Source organism: Nannobrachium achirus (genome assembly GCF_963921795.1).
Source record: "Nannobrachium achirus genome assembly, chromosome: 9".
Taxonomy (NCBI): Eukaryota; Metazoa; Chordata; class Actinopteri; order Myctophiformes; family Myctophidae; genus Nannobrachium; species Nannobrachium achirus.
Window position 1 is genome coordinate 3,558,994 of NC_137818.1, and position 17,836 is coordinate 3,576,829.

Below are 17,836 nucleotides of genomic sequence, written 5' to 3' on the forward strand. Positions count from 1 at the left end.
GTTATAGAATACTTTATCTGTGCACAGAGTTATAGAATACTTTCTGTGTGCACAGAGTTATAGAATACTATCTGTGCACAGAGTTATAGAATACTTTATATGTGCACAGAGTTATAGAATACTTTCTGTGCACAGAGTTATAGAATACTTTATCTGTGCACAGAGTTATAGAATACTTTATCTGTGCACAGAGTTATAGAATACTTTATATGTGCACAGAGTTATAGAATACTTTATCTGTGCACAGAGTTATAGAATACTATCTGTGCACAGAGTTATAGAATACTTTCTCTGTGCACAGAGTTATAGAATACTTTCTCTGTGCACAGAGTTATAGAATACTTTATATGTGCACAGAGTTATAGAATACTTTATATGTGCACAGAGTTATAGAATACTTTATATGTGCACAGAGTTATAGAATACTTTCTGTGCACAGAGTTATAGAATACTTTCTCTGTGCACAGAGTTATAGAATACTTTATATGTGCACAGAGTTATAGAATACTTTCTCTGTGCACAGAGTTATAGAATACTTTCTCTGTGCACAGAGTTATAGAATACTTTCTCTGTGCACAGAGTTATAGAATACTTTATATGTGCACAGAGTTATAGAATACTTTCTCTGTGCACAGAGTTATAGAATACTTTATATGTGCACAGAGTTATAGAATACTATCTGTGCACAGAGTTATAGAATACTTTCTCTGTGCACAGAGTTATAGAATACTTTATATGTGCACAGAGTTATAGAATACTTTCTGTGCACAGAGTTATAGAATACTTTCTGTGCACAGAGTTATAGAATACTTTCTCTGTGCACAGAGTTATAGAATACTTTATCTGTGCACAGAGTTATAGAATACTTTATCTGTGCACAGAGTTATAGAATACTTTATCTGTGCACAGAGTTATAGAATACTATATCTGTGCACAGAGTTATAGAATACTATATCTGTGCACAGAGTTATAGAATACTTTCTCTGTGCACAGAGTTATAGAATACTTTCTCTGTGCACAGAGTTATAGAATACTTTCTCTGTGCACAGAGTTATAGAATACTTTCTCTGTGCACAGAGTTATAGAATACTTTCTCTGTGCACAGAGTTATAGAATACTTTATATGTGCACAGAGTTATAGAATACTTTCTCTGTGCACAGAGTTATAGAATACTATCTGTGCACAGAGTTATAGAATACTTTATCTGTGCACAGAGTTATAGAATACTATCTGTGCACAGAGTTATAGAATACTTTATCTGTGCACAGAGTTATAGAATACTTTCTCTGTGCACAGAGTTATAGAATACTTTATATGTGCACAGAGTTATAGAATACTTTCTGTGCACAGAGTTATAGAATACTTTCTGTGCACAGAGTTATAGAATACTTTCTCTGTGCACAGAGTTATAGAATACTTTATATGTGCACAGAGTTATAGAATACTATCTGTGCACAGAGTTATAGAATACTTTATCTGTGCACAGAGTTATAGAATACTATCTGTGCACAGAGTTATAGAATACTTTCTCTGTGCACAGAGTTATAGAATACTTTATATGTGCACAGAGTTATAGAATACTTTATATGTGCACAGAGTTATAGAATACTATCTGTGCACAGAGTTATAGAATACTTTATCTGTGCACAGAGTTATAGAATACTTTCTCTGTGCACAGAGTTATAGAATACTTTATATGTGCACAGAGTTATAGAATACTTTCTGTGCACAGAGTTATAGAATACTTTATATGTGCACAGAGTTATAGAATACTTTATCTGTGCACAGAGTTATAGAATACTTTATATGTGCACAGAGTTATAGAATACTTTATATGTGCACAGAGTTATAGAATACTTTATCTGTGCACAGAGTTATAGAATACTTTATATGTGCACAGAGTTATAGAATACTTTCTCTGTGCACAGAGTTATAGAATACTTTCTCTGTGCACAGAGTTATAGAATACTTTATCTGTGCACAGAGTTATAGAATACTATATCTGTGCACAGAGTTATAGAATACTATATCTGTGCACAGAGTTATAGAATACTTTATCTGTGCACAGAGTTATAGAATACTTTATCTGTGCACAGAGTTATAGAATACTTTATCTGTGCACAGAGTTATAGAATACTTTATATGTGCACAGAGTTATAGAATACTTTATATGTGCACAGAGTTATAGAATACTTTATCTGTGCACAGAGTTATAGAATACTTTATCTGTGCACAGAGTTATAGAATACTTTCTCTGTGCACAGAGTTATAGAATACTTTATCTGTGCACAGAGTTATAGAATACTTTCTCTGTGCACAGAGTTATAGAATACTTTATCTGTGCACAGAGTTATAGAATACTATATCTGTGCACAGAGTTATAGAATACTTTATATGTGCACAGAGTTATAGAATACTTTATCTGTGCACAGAGTTATAGAATACTTTATCTGTGCACAGAGTTATAGAATACTTTATCTGTGCACAGAGTTATAGAATACTTTATATGTGCACAGAGTTATAGAATACTTTATATGTGCACAGAGTTATAGAATACTTTATCTGTGCACAGAGTTATAGAATACTATATCTGTGCACAGAGTTATAGAATACTTTATCTGTGCACAGAGTTATAGAATACTTTATCTGTGCACAGAGTTATAGAATACTATCTGTGCAGCGAGTGAGAATAAGAACTTGTGCAGGAAGACAGTACCAGAGACAGTGTTCTCACTACTCAGTGCTCTCATACCTACTTCTCCACAGTAGGGATGGGACCATAGGACATTGTCATGTCATTTTTATGACCAAATAAATTGCTTGTAGAACGCCTATTTGTTGGCGAAGAGATTTAAAAGAGACTGTATCAAGTATGTTATTTCCAGGTCCGTTTTACCAATTAATGAGGGTTTAAGTGGTACCGGATAATATGGAACCTGGCAAATAAAAGGTGAATTGATCCCAGTGTGGAACGCCCTGACACCATCCATTAACCTGTTAACTATCCTGTATGTCCTGTATGTTCTTGAACCATTTGGAAAACATGCATGCATGGGCATTTGTCTCATGTAGAGTTACTACAGCGGGTCCTCCAGAACTCAGGGCACCCCATGCGACGGAAAAAGAGCAGACTAAGTATAGAGTGAAAGTTCAAGTTTATTAAGTATTGATGGTTCAAGTGGTTAAATATCTGAAAACACAAATTGACATGAATCCAAAATACACTGATGATCGTGCTGTCAAACAATGAAACTATATGGAATCTATGAACAGGTTGTGGGGGTCCCTGCTTCATCTCTCTCTCAACTAAGGGGTCCTTGGGTCTGAAAACATTGAAGACCCCCGGTGGAGACTATTCTTCCTGGGGTCCAGGGATAAAACAACATCACAATACAAGACATAAAATGCAGTACAGTAGGTCTAGGTTATTAATTCATGCAGTACAGTAGGTTATTAATTCATGCAGTCTTCCTGCTATCGCCCGGCTTGGGCCCATGTTGGACTCTGCATGGCAGGGGCGTCCTCCTCCCTGAGCCAGGCCTAAGCCTGACCACATACCAACAACACATAATCAGTGTTACAGACAAAACATGAACTTGGAAAATAAAGCACATCCCAGTATGCCATGGCTCTGTACATTACTGTTTTCTTAAAGGAGTGGCGACACCTGACGAAATTTAACATTATGATACAGTAGGTCACGTGGTGTTTCTTCAAACAGTCTGAAAAGGAGGCGGGCCGTATCAGTTAGCAGTGAATATATACTTTGTCCGTCGTGCCGTGCCGCGCACAACGTGATGTTGTTGTTAGCGTGTAGCAGCGCCGCACCGCAAGGCTATTTTGGAGAGCTATTGTGTGTGTACACACACACACAGGCTACACACGCAGAGTTTATGAGCCACGGACCTCAGTCCTCCGAGACAGCAGGACATATGTCTGCTAAAAGGGCTCAGAGCTGCCGAGGAGGAGGAGATCGCTGGACGCTCGTTCTAAGCTTGCTCCGGTGTCCCGGCCAGGTCCTCCAGTCAGGTTTAGGGGAAGAGACAGCAGGGTATGGCCGACAAAACCGTCTCATAGACGGGGAGAAGTGTGTTGACCCTCGTAACTAATCTCTGACACCTTTTTTGAAGAAGACATGTACTTTTTTACCGGTCTAACCATTGATTTTATAGCGAATGCTATATAATTTTTACCCCTAGAACTGATAGTTTTAAAATTGGTTTAGAATGTCTGAAACACACCTCGGACAGCTTTTTTTGGGGCAGTTTCAAAAGATAATGATAATCGACTCCGCCCCTCCCCCCATATTAGCCCAATCAAATTAATGTATTTCAGTTACTGTACAGAAAGTACTACTTTCAGTACAGTAACTACAATAAATTAATTTGATTGGGTCATTTAACATGGGGGTACATGGGGCATGGGGCCATGTCACTCCACCTTTAAGTGCATTGGTTTGGGGCACAGGTAAAGTGCCTGTCTAGTATTGTAACTGTATTGTAAATGTCTTTCACTTACAGGTAATAACTGTAAGAACAAACTGAATGGTTTCTGTGAGGAATACACATTATTTAAAAACAGAACAAGGCTGCATGCCAGTCTCTCATCCACCCTCATCCATGACAGACTGGCATGCATAGCATCCACACTACTCCTAACAGACTGGTATACATAGCATCCACACTACTCCTAACAGACTGGCATGCATAGCATCCACACTACTCCTGACAGAAAAGCCCAGCTAGTCTTGCCGCTCTGTTCTGAGCAAGCTGAAGTTTGCCAATGTCTTGCTTTGATGCACCAGACCAGATAACTGGACAGTCCAGATTTGACAGAAATAGAGATTGGATGACCATGTCTTATTGTTTTGTCATTTAGTAGATGAGCACTCCTTCTAATTGCAGGTAACACTGACGGTTTTCCCCAGCATAAAGAATCAACTCTATGTGCAACTGACATTGAGTAATACAGGTTTGACTGGAATAGAAGTGCAGGGTGTAATAAGAACCTTTCTGTTTCAGGGTGTAAGAACCAGAACCATGGAGCTCTGCTGAAGGAACTGATGCAGACCAAGAACTTCCGGGTCACGGTGGTGGAAGAGTACGACGTGGTGGAGATCTGTGGAGCACTGAAGGTGAGGGTCTAGAGATCTGTGGGGCGCTGAAGGTGAGGGTCTACTGTAGAGTAGGATCTAGTACAGTAGGCCTGGCCAGGGCATTCATTTATGGGAGGAGAGTTTTTTTTTACGTACAAGCTGTAATTGGGAGATATAATGCCAACACTTTCACAAGTTTACTCAAGTCAATTTTGAATTCCGTACTTTTACTTGTAACAAAGTATATGTACATTTACAGTATTAATGCTTTTACTCAAGTAAAACATTTGAGTATTTCTTCCATCACTGTACAGAACATCGTAGCAGTGGGAGCAGGGTTCTGTGACGGTCTGGGTTTAGTGTTATTTAATGACAGTATGTTTTGGTTCTACAGAACATCGTAGCAGTAGGAGCAGGGTTCTGTGACGGTCTGGGTTTAGTGTTATTTAATGACAGTATGTTTTGGTTCTCCAGAACATCGTAGCAGTAGGAGCAGGGTTCTGCGACGGTCTGGGTTTAGTGTTTAATGACAGTATGTTTTGGTTCTCCAGGTCTGGGTTTAGTGTTATTTAATGACAGTATGTTTTCATCCTACAGAACATCGTAGCAGTAGGAGCAGGGTTCTGTGACTCCCTGGGTTTAGTGTTATTTAATGTTTTCATCCAACAGAACATCGTAGCAGTAGGAGCAGGGTTCTGTGACGGTCTGGGTTTCGGGGACAACACCAAGGCGGCGGTGATCCGCCTGGGCCTGATGGAGATGATCGCCTTCGCCCGCATCTTCTGCACGGCGGGCCCCGTGTCCTCCGCCACCTTCCTGGAGAGCTGCGGCGTCGCCGACCTCATCACCACCTGCTACGGAGGACGCAACCGCAAGGTGGCCGAGGCCTTCGCCAAGACCGGGAAGGTGAGAGAGACAACACGGTTTTCCCGGTGAACCTAAGTGCAACGGTGGGGGGCCGATGGGCAAGGGGGGTCGCGAGCTTATGAGAAACAACTAAATTAAGACCTTAAAACCTGGCGAAAACAGTTGCGTGCATTACTGCAAGATGATGATACAGGATATCATTAAATGGAAAACATTCATTAACTTCTGAAAAGCATACTAGGCTTTAAAACCTGGCGAAAACAGTTGCGTGCATTAGCGCAAGATTAGATGAGGATAAAGGAAATCATTAAATAGAAAACATTAACTTTACAATTAACTTCTGAAAAGGATTAAAGCCTACACTAACCTACTAGTAAAACTAGTGGAACCGCGATCTTGCCACAAGTGAATAATTGTGGTTGTAAACAATAACACAGTCAATATAAATCCTTAGTCTAGTAATGGGAAGAAGGGGTTATCATTATCATGGCCCCAAATAACTTTTAAATATCTTGCAATTGGCGACGAGTCTCTTACGAAATCGGCCAGAGTGCCTCTCAATTCATAAAGCTATATAACCTCTCCATCATCGACAATAATCAGTGGTGTGTTCCCCACGTCAGCTTTGACTTTACGTTCCCCACACTCCCGCGCCCCCACCGTTGCGCTTAGCTTCACCGTCCCCTGAGGGAGAGAGAGAGCAGAGCCATGGATTTGTTGCTGTTCTGAAATCTATCGTTTGGAAATGTGTATTTGATTAGATCTTTGATATGAATACGAGAATGCTAGCCCAAAAACACGCTCAAATCCGGCGACCTCGGAACGGTCTTCTCCAGGTGTTCCTAAAAGTAAATGCCTAAACTTAACCTTATTCCGCAACGTAACCTCAGTAAAATATCAGCTCGGTCGTGGTGTGTGTGTGTGTGTGTGCGTGCGTGCGTGCGTGCGTGCGTGCGTGCGTGCGTGTGTGTGTGTGTGCGTGCGTGTGTGTGTGTGTGTGTGTGTGTGTGTGTGTGTGTGTGTGTGTGTGTGTGTGTGTGTGTGTGTGTTAGACAGCTAGAGTAACACAAACAACAACCATGTTGTGTGACCTGCCACCAACCCTGAGCTGAGGAATGGAAGGCCATAACAGGGTCTTATTTCTGGACGTTGAGCGAGAACCAGGTTGTTTGGAATGTTGGCAGGAGAACATACTGGCACATGCACACTTAGACATCAAAGGGGGCTTGAGCCCCTGCCCTTTTATCCGTCTGTAAAAAGGTGCCCTCTTCAGACCATGAATGCAGTTTTTATTATGGTGAAAGAAATCCAAATGCCCCCTCTTTCCATGCCATACCTGAAGGCAGCATTCAAGAGAATTGCCTTGTCCAAACTCTCCTGAACTTGAATGCAGCATCTTATGTTGAAAGAATTGCCCTCTCTGTGTAGAAATCCATGCCGCTACGCCACATCTCCAGTATTGGATTGATTATGCTTAGTTCAGTGTGGTATCAAGCACCGTGAGCTTGGAGGTCTGCTATTTTCGATATTTCCACCGAAAGACCCTTTTAGAAATGTCAGCCCCTGCCTCTCTAGCATTCTCTGCACGTCCCTGCTGCTATCATCACCACCTCCACAGACAGGGAGGAGGAAACATGACAGTTGGTTAGTAAACTAAATGACGTCTGGTAAACGATGGGGTTGAATTCAGGGCAGGGTAATATTCAAGAGGTCAAAAAAATCTAAGACTTTTCTTGATTTTCATGATTTTTAATAATGGGAGATCTACAAGCTCGACCTCACACGCCATGTCTTGGCCATCTGGCCAGTGATGTACAGCATATCGGACCAGTTACCCATATATGGAGACCCCTAGTAGTAGTACCTATATATGGAGATATGCTGTGAGAGCCCCATCAGTTATTCGTTATGTGAAAGTCCTATGACGTCTATGACATCTGACATCATAAATACAATCCCTTTTATGCCCATATATTATGGACATCCCTGTCTGTAGAACCAGCTACACAGGTATGGGCTATCTTGGCCATCTGTCTTGGCCTTATATGGTATGTGGCCGATGTGGCCTCCATATATGGGCATTCCCATATGAAGTCCTTTTAGATATGGGCTTAATTTTGATGACATCAGGGATCTCCATATATGGGCATAAAAGAGAGATTCTGTTAAGCCCTTTGCACACAGCCACGTTTTTTTTTTTTTTTTTTACGATTTCATTTTTTGCCTTTTTTTCCCAGATTGAACCCAGTTCAATTTGTGCGTCTTGTCGCATGCGGTAAAAACTCATTGAGTCCAATGAAATGCGCAAATCCAATGCGCTTTAATCAAGCAGCAAACGGAAAGAAACGCAACGGTCCTGTGTGCGAAGCCCTTTAGTGTGGTTCCCCTGACATCACAGTGATGTCAGAGCGGCAAACCCATAGACCTGTAAAAAACGTACACGGACAGACGTTAGGATGGAGACGTGATGTGCCGTTTCTCATACTAAACTGCGACCCAAGAGGTTTCTACATGGTTCTTCCAGCTGCTACTGAGGCTCCTCACTGGTTTGTTCATCAATAAACCCTGATTAATCTGTCCTGTTAACAGCAGCAGCTTGTTCTGTTGAGAACACATGATGGTCTTTTGGGCAGGTTTCACTCAGGACTCCTGCCCAGTGCCAATTCATTATAATCAGCTCCGCTGCTCCTTGTCCCACACATGACATCCTTTAACTCTGTGTAAAGAGAAATGGACAGGTTTTAGACTCAATGCAACATAGAACACAGTATGATGGACCAGACAGAACGGGGGGATTTCTTAAGTGCACTGTGCAGTCAAAACTAAAGATGTGTCTGCCTTACCTTTTCATATCTTATTTAATACCGTCAGGGTTTTGAATGAACACATTATGGACGAGAACACGTTTGTGTGCTTTTACTTACAGTAGGTCAGGCTTTAGAAGGCGTTTTTAGAATCGTCCTCAGGCCTCAAGTTAATCAATCAATCCACATAAATCACATGTAGTTCATTCAATGAAGTGCATGGAAGACCTAAAACATAATACACGTGCATTAGTGATGCGCGGATAGGCTTCTGAAGTCATCCGAATCCATCCGCGCAAATTCATTATCCGCCCATTATCCAACCGCATTAATTATATCATCCAATTTATAAATCCGCACCATCCTCATCCGCAACTTCAAAAGTATTATTATTATTATTACCCTTAGGCTAATATTATTTTCTGGTAGGCTATTCCCTGTTAGTTTTCTTAGTTGTGCGATCACAGAAATGCATTGATCTAGCCTACGGAATGTCTCCGTTCGTCTTTTTTTCTTTCTTTTTTTTTTTTTTTGGAGTCGGTGCTGTGCGTCGATGCAGACCAACCAGACATGCAGGCAGACAGAGTCAGACACACAAGAGAAAGAGAGAGCGAGGGAGAGAGCGAAAGCGAGAGGAACAAACACAACTTAGTGGGAAGTTTAACTTACCTACTGTACAGTACTTTACAATATGGACTATGGAGAGATTCACTTTTAAGCGCAGCGCAACAAGAGGTAATGATGAGTGCGACGATGCATGCCGTGATGCCGTTTAAGTGGACACAGCTGTTTAGTTTTATCGTGGACTGCACATTGCCTCATGAAAAATAATGGTTACTTTACAAAGTATACAAAATAACACACACTAACACAGACACAAGCATACCTAGATTTCGCTTTTTATTGATATATTAGGCCATCATTTATTTCCTGCATTATTTCATCCGCGGATATCCGAAATTAATTAATAATTATATTTGATTGATCCAAATCCGACTGCACCGCGGATCACCGCGGTCCACTGCGGCTAAAACCGCTATCCGCGCATCTCTAACGTGCATCAGTAGAGAATCCACACGATCTCCTACGAAGGCTGCACTGGCGACAGGCTTTGTTCAGCAGCTTGATAAAAAACTCTCTCAATACCCCTGGTACTAATTATTTATACATTATAATAACTGGATAACCCTCACTCCTTGTACTGTAGGTCACACATGACACATGTCTCCTCTGTATCAGTCTCGTGATATCATGGTATCATAGCAGAAGGAGATGTTACACTTAAGCCCTTTGCACACAGGACCGTTGCGTTTCTTTCTGTTTGCTGCATGATTAAAACGCATTGGATTTGGTGTGCAAGGCTGTGTGGAATCCACACTGCAGATCCGAAAAGAAGTCATAAAATGAGTGAATGAGTTTTTACCGCATGCGACAAGACGCACAAATCGAACTGGTTTCGATCGAAAGAAGAACGCACGGCCGCAGCCACTTGTCGCACGGCAAATTCGTGTGCATGAGGTCGTAGAGAACCATTGTTTTCTTTAAAAAAAATGCAATAGTCCGTTGTGTCCGTGCGAAAGAACGCGTCGGTGTGCAAAGCCCTTTAGAGTATATAAGGAGATGTTTACAGTATTGTCTCCTCAGTATTGTCTCCTCTGTGTCCTCTCTCTACCAGTCCATAGAGGAGCTAGAGAAGGAGCTCCTTGGAGGTCAGAAGCTCCAGGGTCCTGCCACCGCTGCTGAGGTTCACACCATCCTGGACAACAAGAAGCTCACTGACAAGTAAGTTCTACCACATGATGATGGAAGCACTTGTTCTACCATACGTGTAGTTTTGAAATATGTATTAGTTTTTAGTTTTTAGATTGTTGGCTCTCAAAAAGGATTGGAGGAGTGAGGTGTAAAATCAATGTAATTTAATCATGTCTATTAGAAAATGTAAAAGCCTACATCTTTCAACCGAAGTCTTCATCAGAGCAAGTGTGTTAATTTTGGAGTGCTCAGACCTTTTCTTCTTCTTTTTCAACTGAAACGTGTTCTTCCCATTTAGTTTCTATCGGCTATAACATGAATAACCCTGTCTGTGGATCATCTATAACATGAATAACCCTGTCTGTGGATCATCTATAACATGAATAACCCTGTCTGTGGATCATCTATAACATGAATAACCCTGTCTGTGGATCATCTATAACATGAATAACCCTGTCTGTGGATCATCTATAACATGAATAACCCTGTCTGTGGATCATCTATAACATGAATAACCCTGTCTGTGGATCATCTATAACATGAATAACCCTGTCTGTGGATCATCTATAACATGAATAACCCTGTCTGTGGATCATCTATAACATGAATAACCCTGTCTGTGGATCATCTATAACATGAATAACCCTGTCTGTGGATCATCTAGCTCTGACTCTGTGTTCTCCAGGTTCCCCCTGTTCAACGCCGTCTATCAGATCTGCTACCAGAACCGTCCTGTCACAGACTTCATCAGCTGTTTACAGAACCACCCGGAACACATGTAAACCAGAACCATACATACAGAACAACATAGAACCATCCATACAGAACCATGTAAACATAGAACCATACATACAGAACCATGTAAACACCTAGAACCATCCAGAACCATGTAAACACCTAGAACCATCCATACAGAACACATGTAAACCAGAACCATCCATACAGAACAACATAGAACCATCCAGAACACATGTAAACAGCTAGAACCATCCATCCAGAACCATGTCAACACATGATAGAACCATCCTCCTACAGTAGAACAGATAGAACCACACAGAACCATGTAAGCACAGAACCATACATCTAGATCAGTGGTTCTCAACCTTTTCAGGCTGCGACCCCCAAAATAATCACATTTTAACTGGAGACCCCCCACCCACCCTGACGAGCACCAAGAGTTGAGGCTTTACATTTTGTATGACACGGTTCTGTTGAGAAAATAGCAGATCTACATGCTCACAATGCCTCGCAACGCAAGGCGTTGTGAGCATGTAGGTCGTTTATTTCCACAATTTCTGCCTCTAATATTTGACAATTTGGCCAGTGTTTAATTTGTCATTTTAGAGGTATTACGTAAAAGGTCCTTAAATTTTCACTTTAGAAATGTGCAGACACCCTCTATAGTCTATACACTTAAACTTTATGTTGGTTTGTTTACTGTTGAGTGAGAAAACAATGTTGCACATTAAGTAAATCATCTGGGGACCTCCCCCCCCCCAAAAAAAAATAATAATAATAATAATAATTTGGGGGACCCCCTGGGGATCCCGACCCACAGGTTGAGAACCACTGTTCTAGTCCACCTAGAACACATCCAGAACACATGTAAACACATAGAACCATCCACATAGAACACATGTAAACACATAGAACCATCCACCCAGAACACCATCCAGAACCACAGGCTCCTTCCAACGCTCCAAACCTAAAGTGACCATCGCTCCATTTGGAGGTCATTCAGAACTTCAGGTTTTCTTCTTTCGGACACTCCTCCTGCACCCCTGTGAGTCCTGACTGTCCCAGCTGGTTGGGGAAAGAAAACCCGTCTGAAACCGAAGGTTTTTTTGAGGAGCATGTGTTGACCTTTTAAACAGTGCCTTCGAACAAGGAATTAATTGTTAACCTGTTATTAAATAGATGAGACCACCAGTCACTCCACAGCTGAGATGCAACAAGCCCCCCCCCCCACCATCCTCCGCTGATGTCCAACTCATGTTCATTCTTCACAGAGGAGGTTTCGTTCAGCTAAAGCCCTTTGCACACAGGCGCGTTTAACCGCACGGATAAAACGGACAATATAATTTTTTGAAAAGAAAACAATGATTCTCTATGACCTCATGCACACCGGCTCTGAATTAGCCGTGCGACGAGTGGCTGCCGCCGTGCGTTTTTTTCTCGATCGAACCCAGTTCGATTCGTGCGTCTTGTCGCATGCGGTAAAAAACGCATCACTCCTTTTATGACTCCTTTTTGGATCCGCAGCGCCGATTCCGCACAGCCTTGCACACCAAATCCAATGCGTTTTATTCATGCAGCAAACGAAAAAAACGCAACTGTCCTGTGTGCAAAGGGCTTGACTCTTGTTTCTTTCTTTTTTTTCCTATCCTCACTAAACGTCTTTTAAGTCCTTTTGCACCTGCAAAGAGAAACAGAATATACAACGTTTCGGTCACTCAGGCAGATGCCTGATGAAGAAGTGACCGAAACGTATGTTTTGTAAACGAAGACAGTATCCTAACGTCTTGAAAATACTTCCATCCGTCTGCTGATGCATGCACTGTATGTTGTGACAGTCATATGGAATCTTTTGCCTAAATAATATTCTAGATCTCTGCTGAAATCAAAATGCTGCTAAAATATATATTGCAGTTTACTGTAGGCACGTTTACAGAGTCAATAGACAATAACAAAGTGTTTGCAGTGCCTTAGTAAACTAGGATCACAGGTAAACCAAGAACCTTGCATCAGTCTAAACAATATACTGTCAAGTCATAATCTGTACAGTGAAAGTATACTGTGTACACCAGGGATGCCCACACTTTTTTGACGTGAGATCTACTTTTAAAATGACTAGCTCAACATGATCCAGCCATCCAAAATGTTTTAGCTGAGGGCCTGAGGGAGGCTTTGGAATAGCAGCACTGGCGTTACATTTTAGGGGGAAATAAATGGGAAATACTGGGGAAAATGTCTTCATGCCATTCTGTATGGAAGTGGTACAGTAGGTTTTGGGGTTCTTTGTAATGCTACTGACTCTTGAACAAAGTATTGCATTGGAGGTTTGCCTACAGTACTTTAGAAGCCATGAAGGGAGCTGACAGGCCCTTCTTGATGTCATATTGACATATATTTTATATTTTAATTATATATTTTTAGAGGCATGTCATGTGGTCTACCTGCACACCCTTGGTGATCTACTGGTAGATCACCATCTACCTTTTGGGCACCCCTGGTGTACACAGACTGCTAATATGGACACTGCATATGGACTGAATCCATACCATCCTAATGCAGCATTAAAGGACAACTTTAGTTTTGTACAACAAGGGTTCATATTTGTAATTAAAGAATATAAAAGATGAGTGTTAAATTGATTTCATTTACTTATTTCTATTGTTTTAGAGATTCTTATTTCAGTGGTTGGGGGCATGCATACAAGTGGCTAAATATGTCAGTTTTTACACAGAATAAGCCCATTCCCAAGATACAACGAACCTTTCATGGGCAGATGTGACTTATGGGGGCTAGAAGTGTTACTGTAAATAGCAATAAAGAAACTGCTGGCTTATTGTGTCTAAAAAGACATATTTAGCCACTTGTACGCATGCCCCCACGCATGCCCCACATTTTAGCACGGTAAACGCGATAAAACAATAGAACGAAGCAAATGAAAACATTTTAACACTCACTTTTTCTTTTCTCTAATTACAATCTAAAATATGAACCCTTATTGTAAAAAAACAAAGTTGTCCTTTAAACAAGATTTGCAGAGACATTTTCATGTTAAATTGCAGCTTTGATCTTGTATGTATTTGATTGAAGCTTGCCTATTTTTTTTACAGAAAGCAAGGCAAAGAAACACCTGACTATCACATCACATTGTCCTCAACCTACAGTATGTACAGTATGAGTACAGTCTGGTCTGGTAGAAATGTCATTGTTGTCTCCACCAGCCGAAGGCTGAGGGAGAGTATGTTTTCCCCTCCGTCCGTCCGTGCGTCCGTCCGTCCGTCCGTTTGTCCGTTACCAGCTAATCTCCGGCGCCGTTGACCCGGTCGCTGCCAAACTGTGCACACACACTCCCTCGACACCAATTCAGAACCTCTGCCCCAAATATTTCACATGGGCCTGTTCTAGCGCCACCAGGAGGCCGACTTTTGCAAAACTAACTTTTGCCAGTACTCCTACAGATTTTGTCCAAAAATCACGTAAATCAGTAGACAGTATCTCTACAGTCATGTGATCGACATGGATGTGTCAGATTTTCCATATTCCATCCTGATTGGCTAAAACTGGCTTTCAAAGTTTGCAGGATTGGTCAGTTTTGAATAAAATGCCTGAAATCCTGAACGCAGTGTGCGATTTTGGTGAAATTGTGCATGCACATTCCCAATAGGCAGAGGAATATATGCCACTTAAGAAAAATCAAATCAGCCTCATGGTGGCGCTATAACAGGCCGATTCATGTTTTCACCTATAACTCCACCGATTAGTGTCAAACTTTGTATGCGCACTCCTTAGAGGCCAAGGTAAAACCTTTTCCCTGCATTTTTTACATCAGCCTTTTATAGCGCCATCAGGAGGCCGACTTATGTAAAACACATTACATGCCTGACCTGGTGGAGACCTGTGCTCGGAAGAGCACTGCTTCTAGTTGTTGTATGAGATCAGATGTCGCCTGTGGGTTTGGGATATCGTAATATGGCATGATGAGTGTCCTGTTTGTCTGGTTTTAATAACTTAAAAGATTACTTACTGAACTACTCCTTCCCTATTTTATACTTTTTATCAACAACAACAAATGCCCACCTACAAGCTCCCAATGAGCCGTTTTCTGTTTTTGAACAACAATATGGTCAGAGGTATTTGGTATAAAATATTATGATTTTTGTCTTTATGGCTCAGTCCTACCCATACCTTAAAATAGTCGTTAACCTCGCCGTCCGATGTAAAGCCAACAGCACCTTTTATTGAATGCGATACCTCACTTAATCTGCTTGTTTTAATATTTATTGTGATCAGTTCTAAGTGTACTGTATGTCCAGAGATGGGAAGTAACGAAGTATAAATACTTCGTTACTGTAACGAAGTACATTTTTCAGTACTTTGTACTTTACTGAGTAATTATTTTTCTGAGTACTTTTTACTTTTATCCGTTACATTTTAACACAAGTATCTGTACTTTTACTCCGCTACATTTTCAAAACAGGCTCGCTACTTTGGTTTTATACCGGTATGTTAATGTTGCGCCGATGTGTGGCAGATCAAACAAAATGATTAGAGCGCTTGATCATCATGCATACAGGCTGCGATGACGCTCTGCTGCTGGCCAGAGTGGGAGATTCACACTGTGTCAAGTAGGCAAAGGAGGGCAAGCACCGGTCTATTTACTTCCTGTAATAGACTAACAAATAAAACTAATCATATAGGCTACATAATAGCCTCATACCTTGTGCTCTTATTTTGAAATCCGCGGTTTTCAGAGTCTGGTTTAATTCTACCATCATGACAATGCTGTGTAAACCATTCATCTCGTCGTGGCTTTCAAACATGTCAACACGATTCACGTGGATTCTATAACTCTGGATTATGAACACACGACTTTGGCCATGTAATGCACACGCGTTGGAAATGCGTTCTTTTTGAAGCTCCGAAGTGTAGGTGAGTCAGTGGCAGTGCTTTTTAACTCATGCTGGATAAAGTGTAGCCTTGAAACGGGCAAGCTAGATAAAGTAGTGCTTCTGTCAAGTTCTGTGTGGAAAAAATGGTCTGCAGTCTGCACAACTGTAGCTTCTGTCATCTTTGCCTCGCAAAAGCCTTTAGCGTGTGTGTGTGTGTGTGTGTGTGTGTGTGTGTGTGTGTGTGTGTGCGCGCGCGGCACGCGCGCGCGTGCCCTCATGCGCTTGCATGCATGCGTGTGTTTGAATTGATTGATTGAATACTTGATTAGCAGTTCGCATAGCAAAAGCACGACTACAGTATGGCTTATTTACATTGGGGTCCAGTGACAGACATGCAAAACGTCTAGTAACAGACAGTCAGAAATCTGTCTGTCTGTGGATGTGAGATGTATTATAATTATAATTGAACAATGAAAACGACATTCTTATTAGGAAACCTTATCTGTATTTTAACATGAGTCATAATGGTGTAGGACTACTTGGTGGTCAATTGACACTTAAAAAAAGGGTTACAAAATTGTGGGTTATAGCCTACATTTATTTTTTATAATAATAATGATTGTACTATATTATCTGACTATAACTGGTACTCAGTCTAAAAAAAACACTGCTGCATTTAGATTTCAAATCATAGACGTGTGTTTGGTGGGGATCTTTTAATTTTAATATCCTTCAAATTCTAGAAATATACGGTAAAAATACTTTTACTTTTACTTTAAAAGTACTTTTCAAAGCACATACTTTTTACTTTTTACTTGAGTAATTATTTGGAATGAGTACTTTTACTTTTACCAAAGTCGTTTTTTTCACAAGTACTTTTACTTTTACTTAAGTACAGAATGTGAGTACTTTTCCCATCTCTGTGTATGTCAGCCTACTGTGAATGTGCATGTGTAGCAACCTGTTCTTGAAAATAAGTGCCTTATCCAGGGGTCTTCAACAGGGGGTCCGGGACCCCTAGGGGGTCCGCAGCGATACTGCAGGGGGGCCACCAAATCTTTGTGTGATGGGGAAATTATTTTCTCAAATAGCAATGTTCGTTTGGTTTACTTTGGTGCAGAGGGACAAAAGAGCAGACCAAGTACTGAGCCAAAAGTCAAGTTTATAAAGGATTGAGGGTTTAAGTCATTAAATGTCTACAGTCAGGGGTCCCTGCCTCATCTCTCGCTCACCTTAAGGGGTCCTTGGCCTGAAAAACGTTGAAGACCCCCTCCTTATACAATGTGTGGTTGCTAAAAGTCTTGGCCTGGTGTCTGCTGCTGCTTTGTGAAGCCAAAGACTGATGATTGTCTAAACGTCCTCCTCCTTAAATGCCATTATTTTGTCACCACGACCCTGCCTTGTGAACATACAGCATCACTCAGTGACTGTAATGATGTGCAATGGGGAAAAACAAATGTCAAATTAACATTTATGCCTTTGAAAATAAATAGATTCTAATGTCATCAAATGGCTTTCGTTTTTCACCGTGCGGGTCTCGCAGGGATCATAAACATTGAATTACTTTTTTGCTTTCTGAACCTGAAGCCATGCGTCTTCATTCTGTGGTAAATAATCTTATTTCTGGGCTTTGAAGGGGAGCTGCTGTCGGTTTGTTGCCAGCGGTGGAGAATGGAAACCTTGTATGTCCAAAAAG

At 41.1% G+C, this 17,836-nt stretch overlaps 1 protein-coding gene across 1 annotated transcript in view; it reads left to right on the forward strand.

Moving 5' to 3' along the window:
* LOC308291932 (glycerol-3-phosphate dehydrogenase [NAD(+)], cytoplasmic) overlaps positions 1 to 17,635 on the forward strand; it is a 36,432-nt gene extending 18,797 nt beyond the window's left edge. The window contains exons 5-8 of the mRNA XM_080734086.1: positions 5,023 to 5,135; positions 5,766 to 6,002; positions 10,443 to 10,549; positions 11,205 to 17,635. Coding sequence (XP_080590212.1) covers positions 5,023 to 5,135; positions 5,766 to 6,002; positions 10,443 to 10,549; positions 11,205 to 11,301 — 554 coding nt within the window. The 3' untranslated portion in view covers positions 11,302 to 17,635. The remainder of the gene's footprint in view (positions 1 to 5,022; positions 5,136 to 5,765; positions 6,003 to 10,442; positions 10,550 to 11,204) is intronic.
* Positions 17,636 to 17,836: the final 201 nt, after the last annotated feature.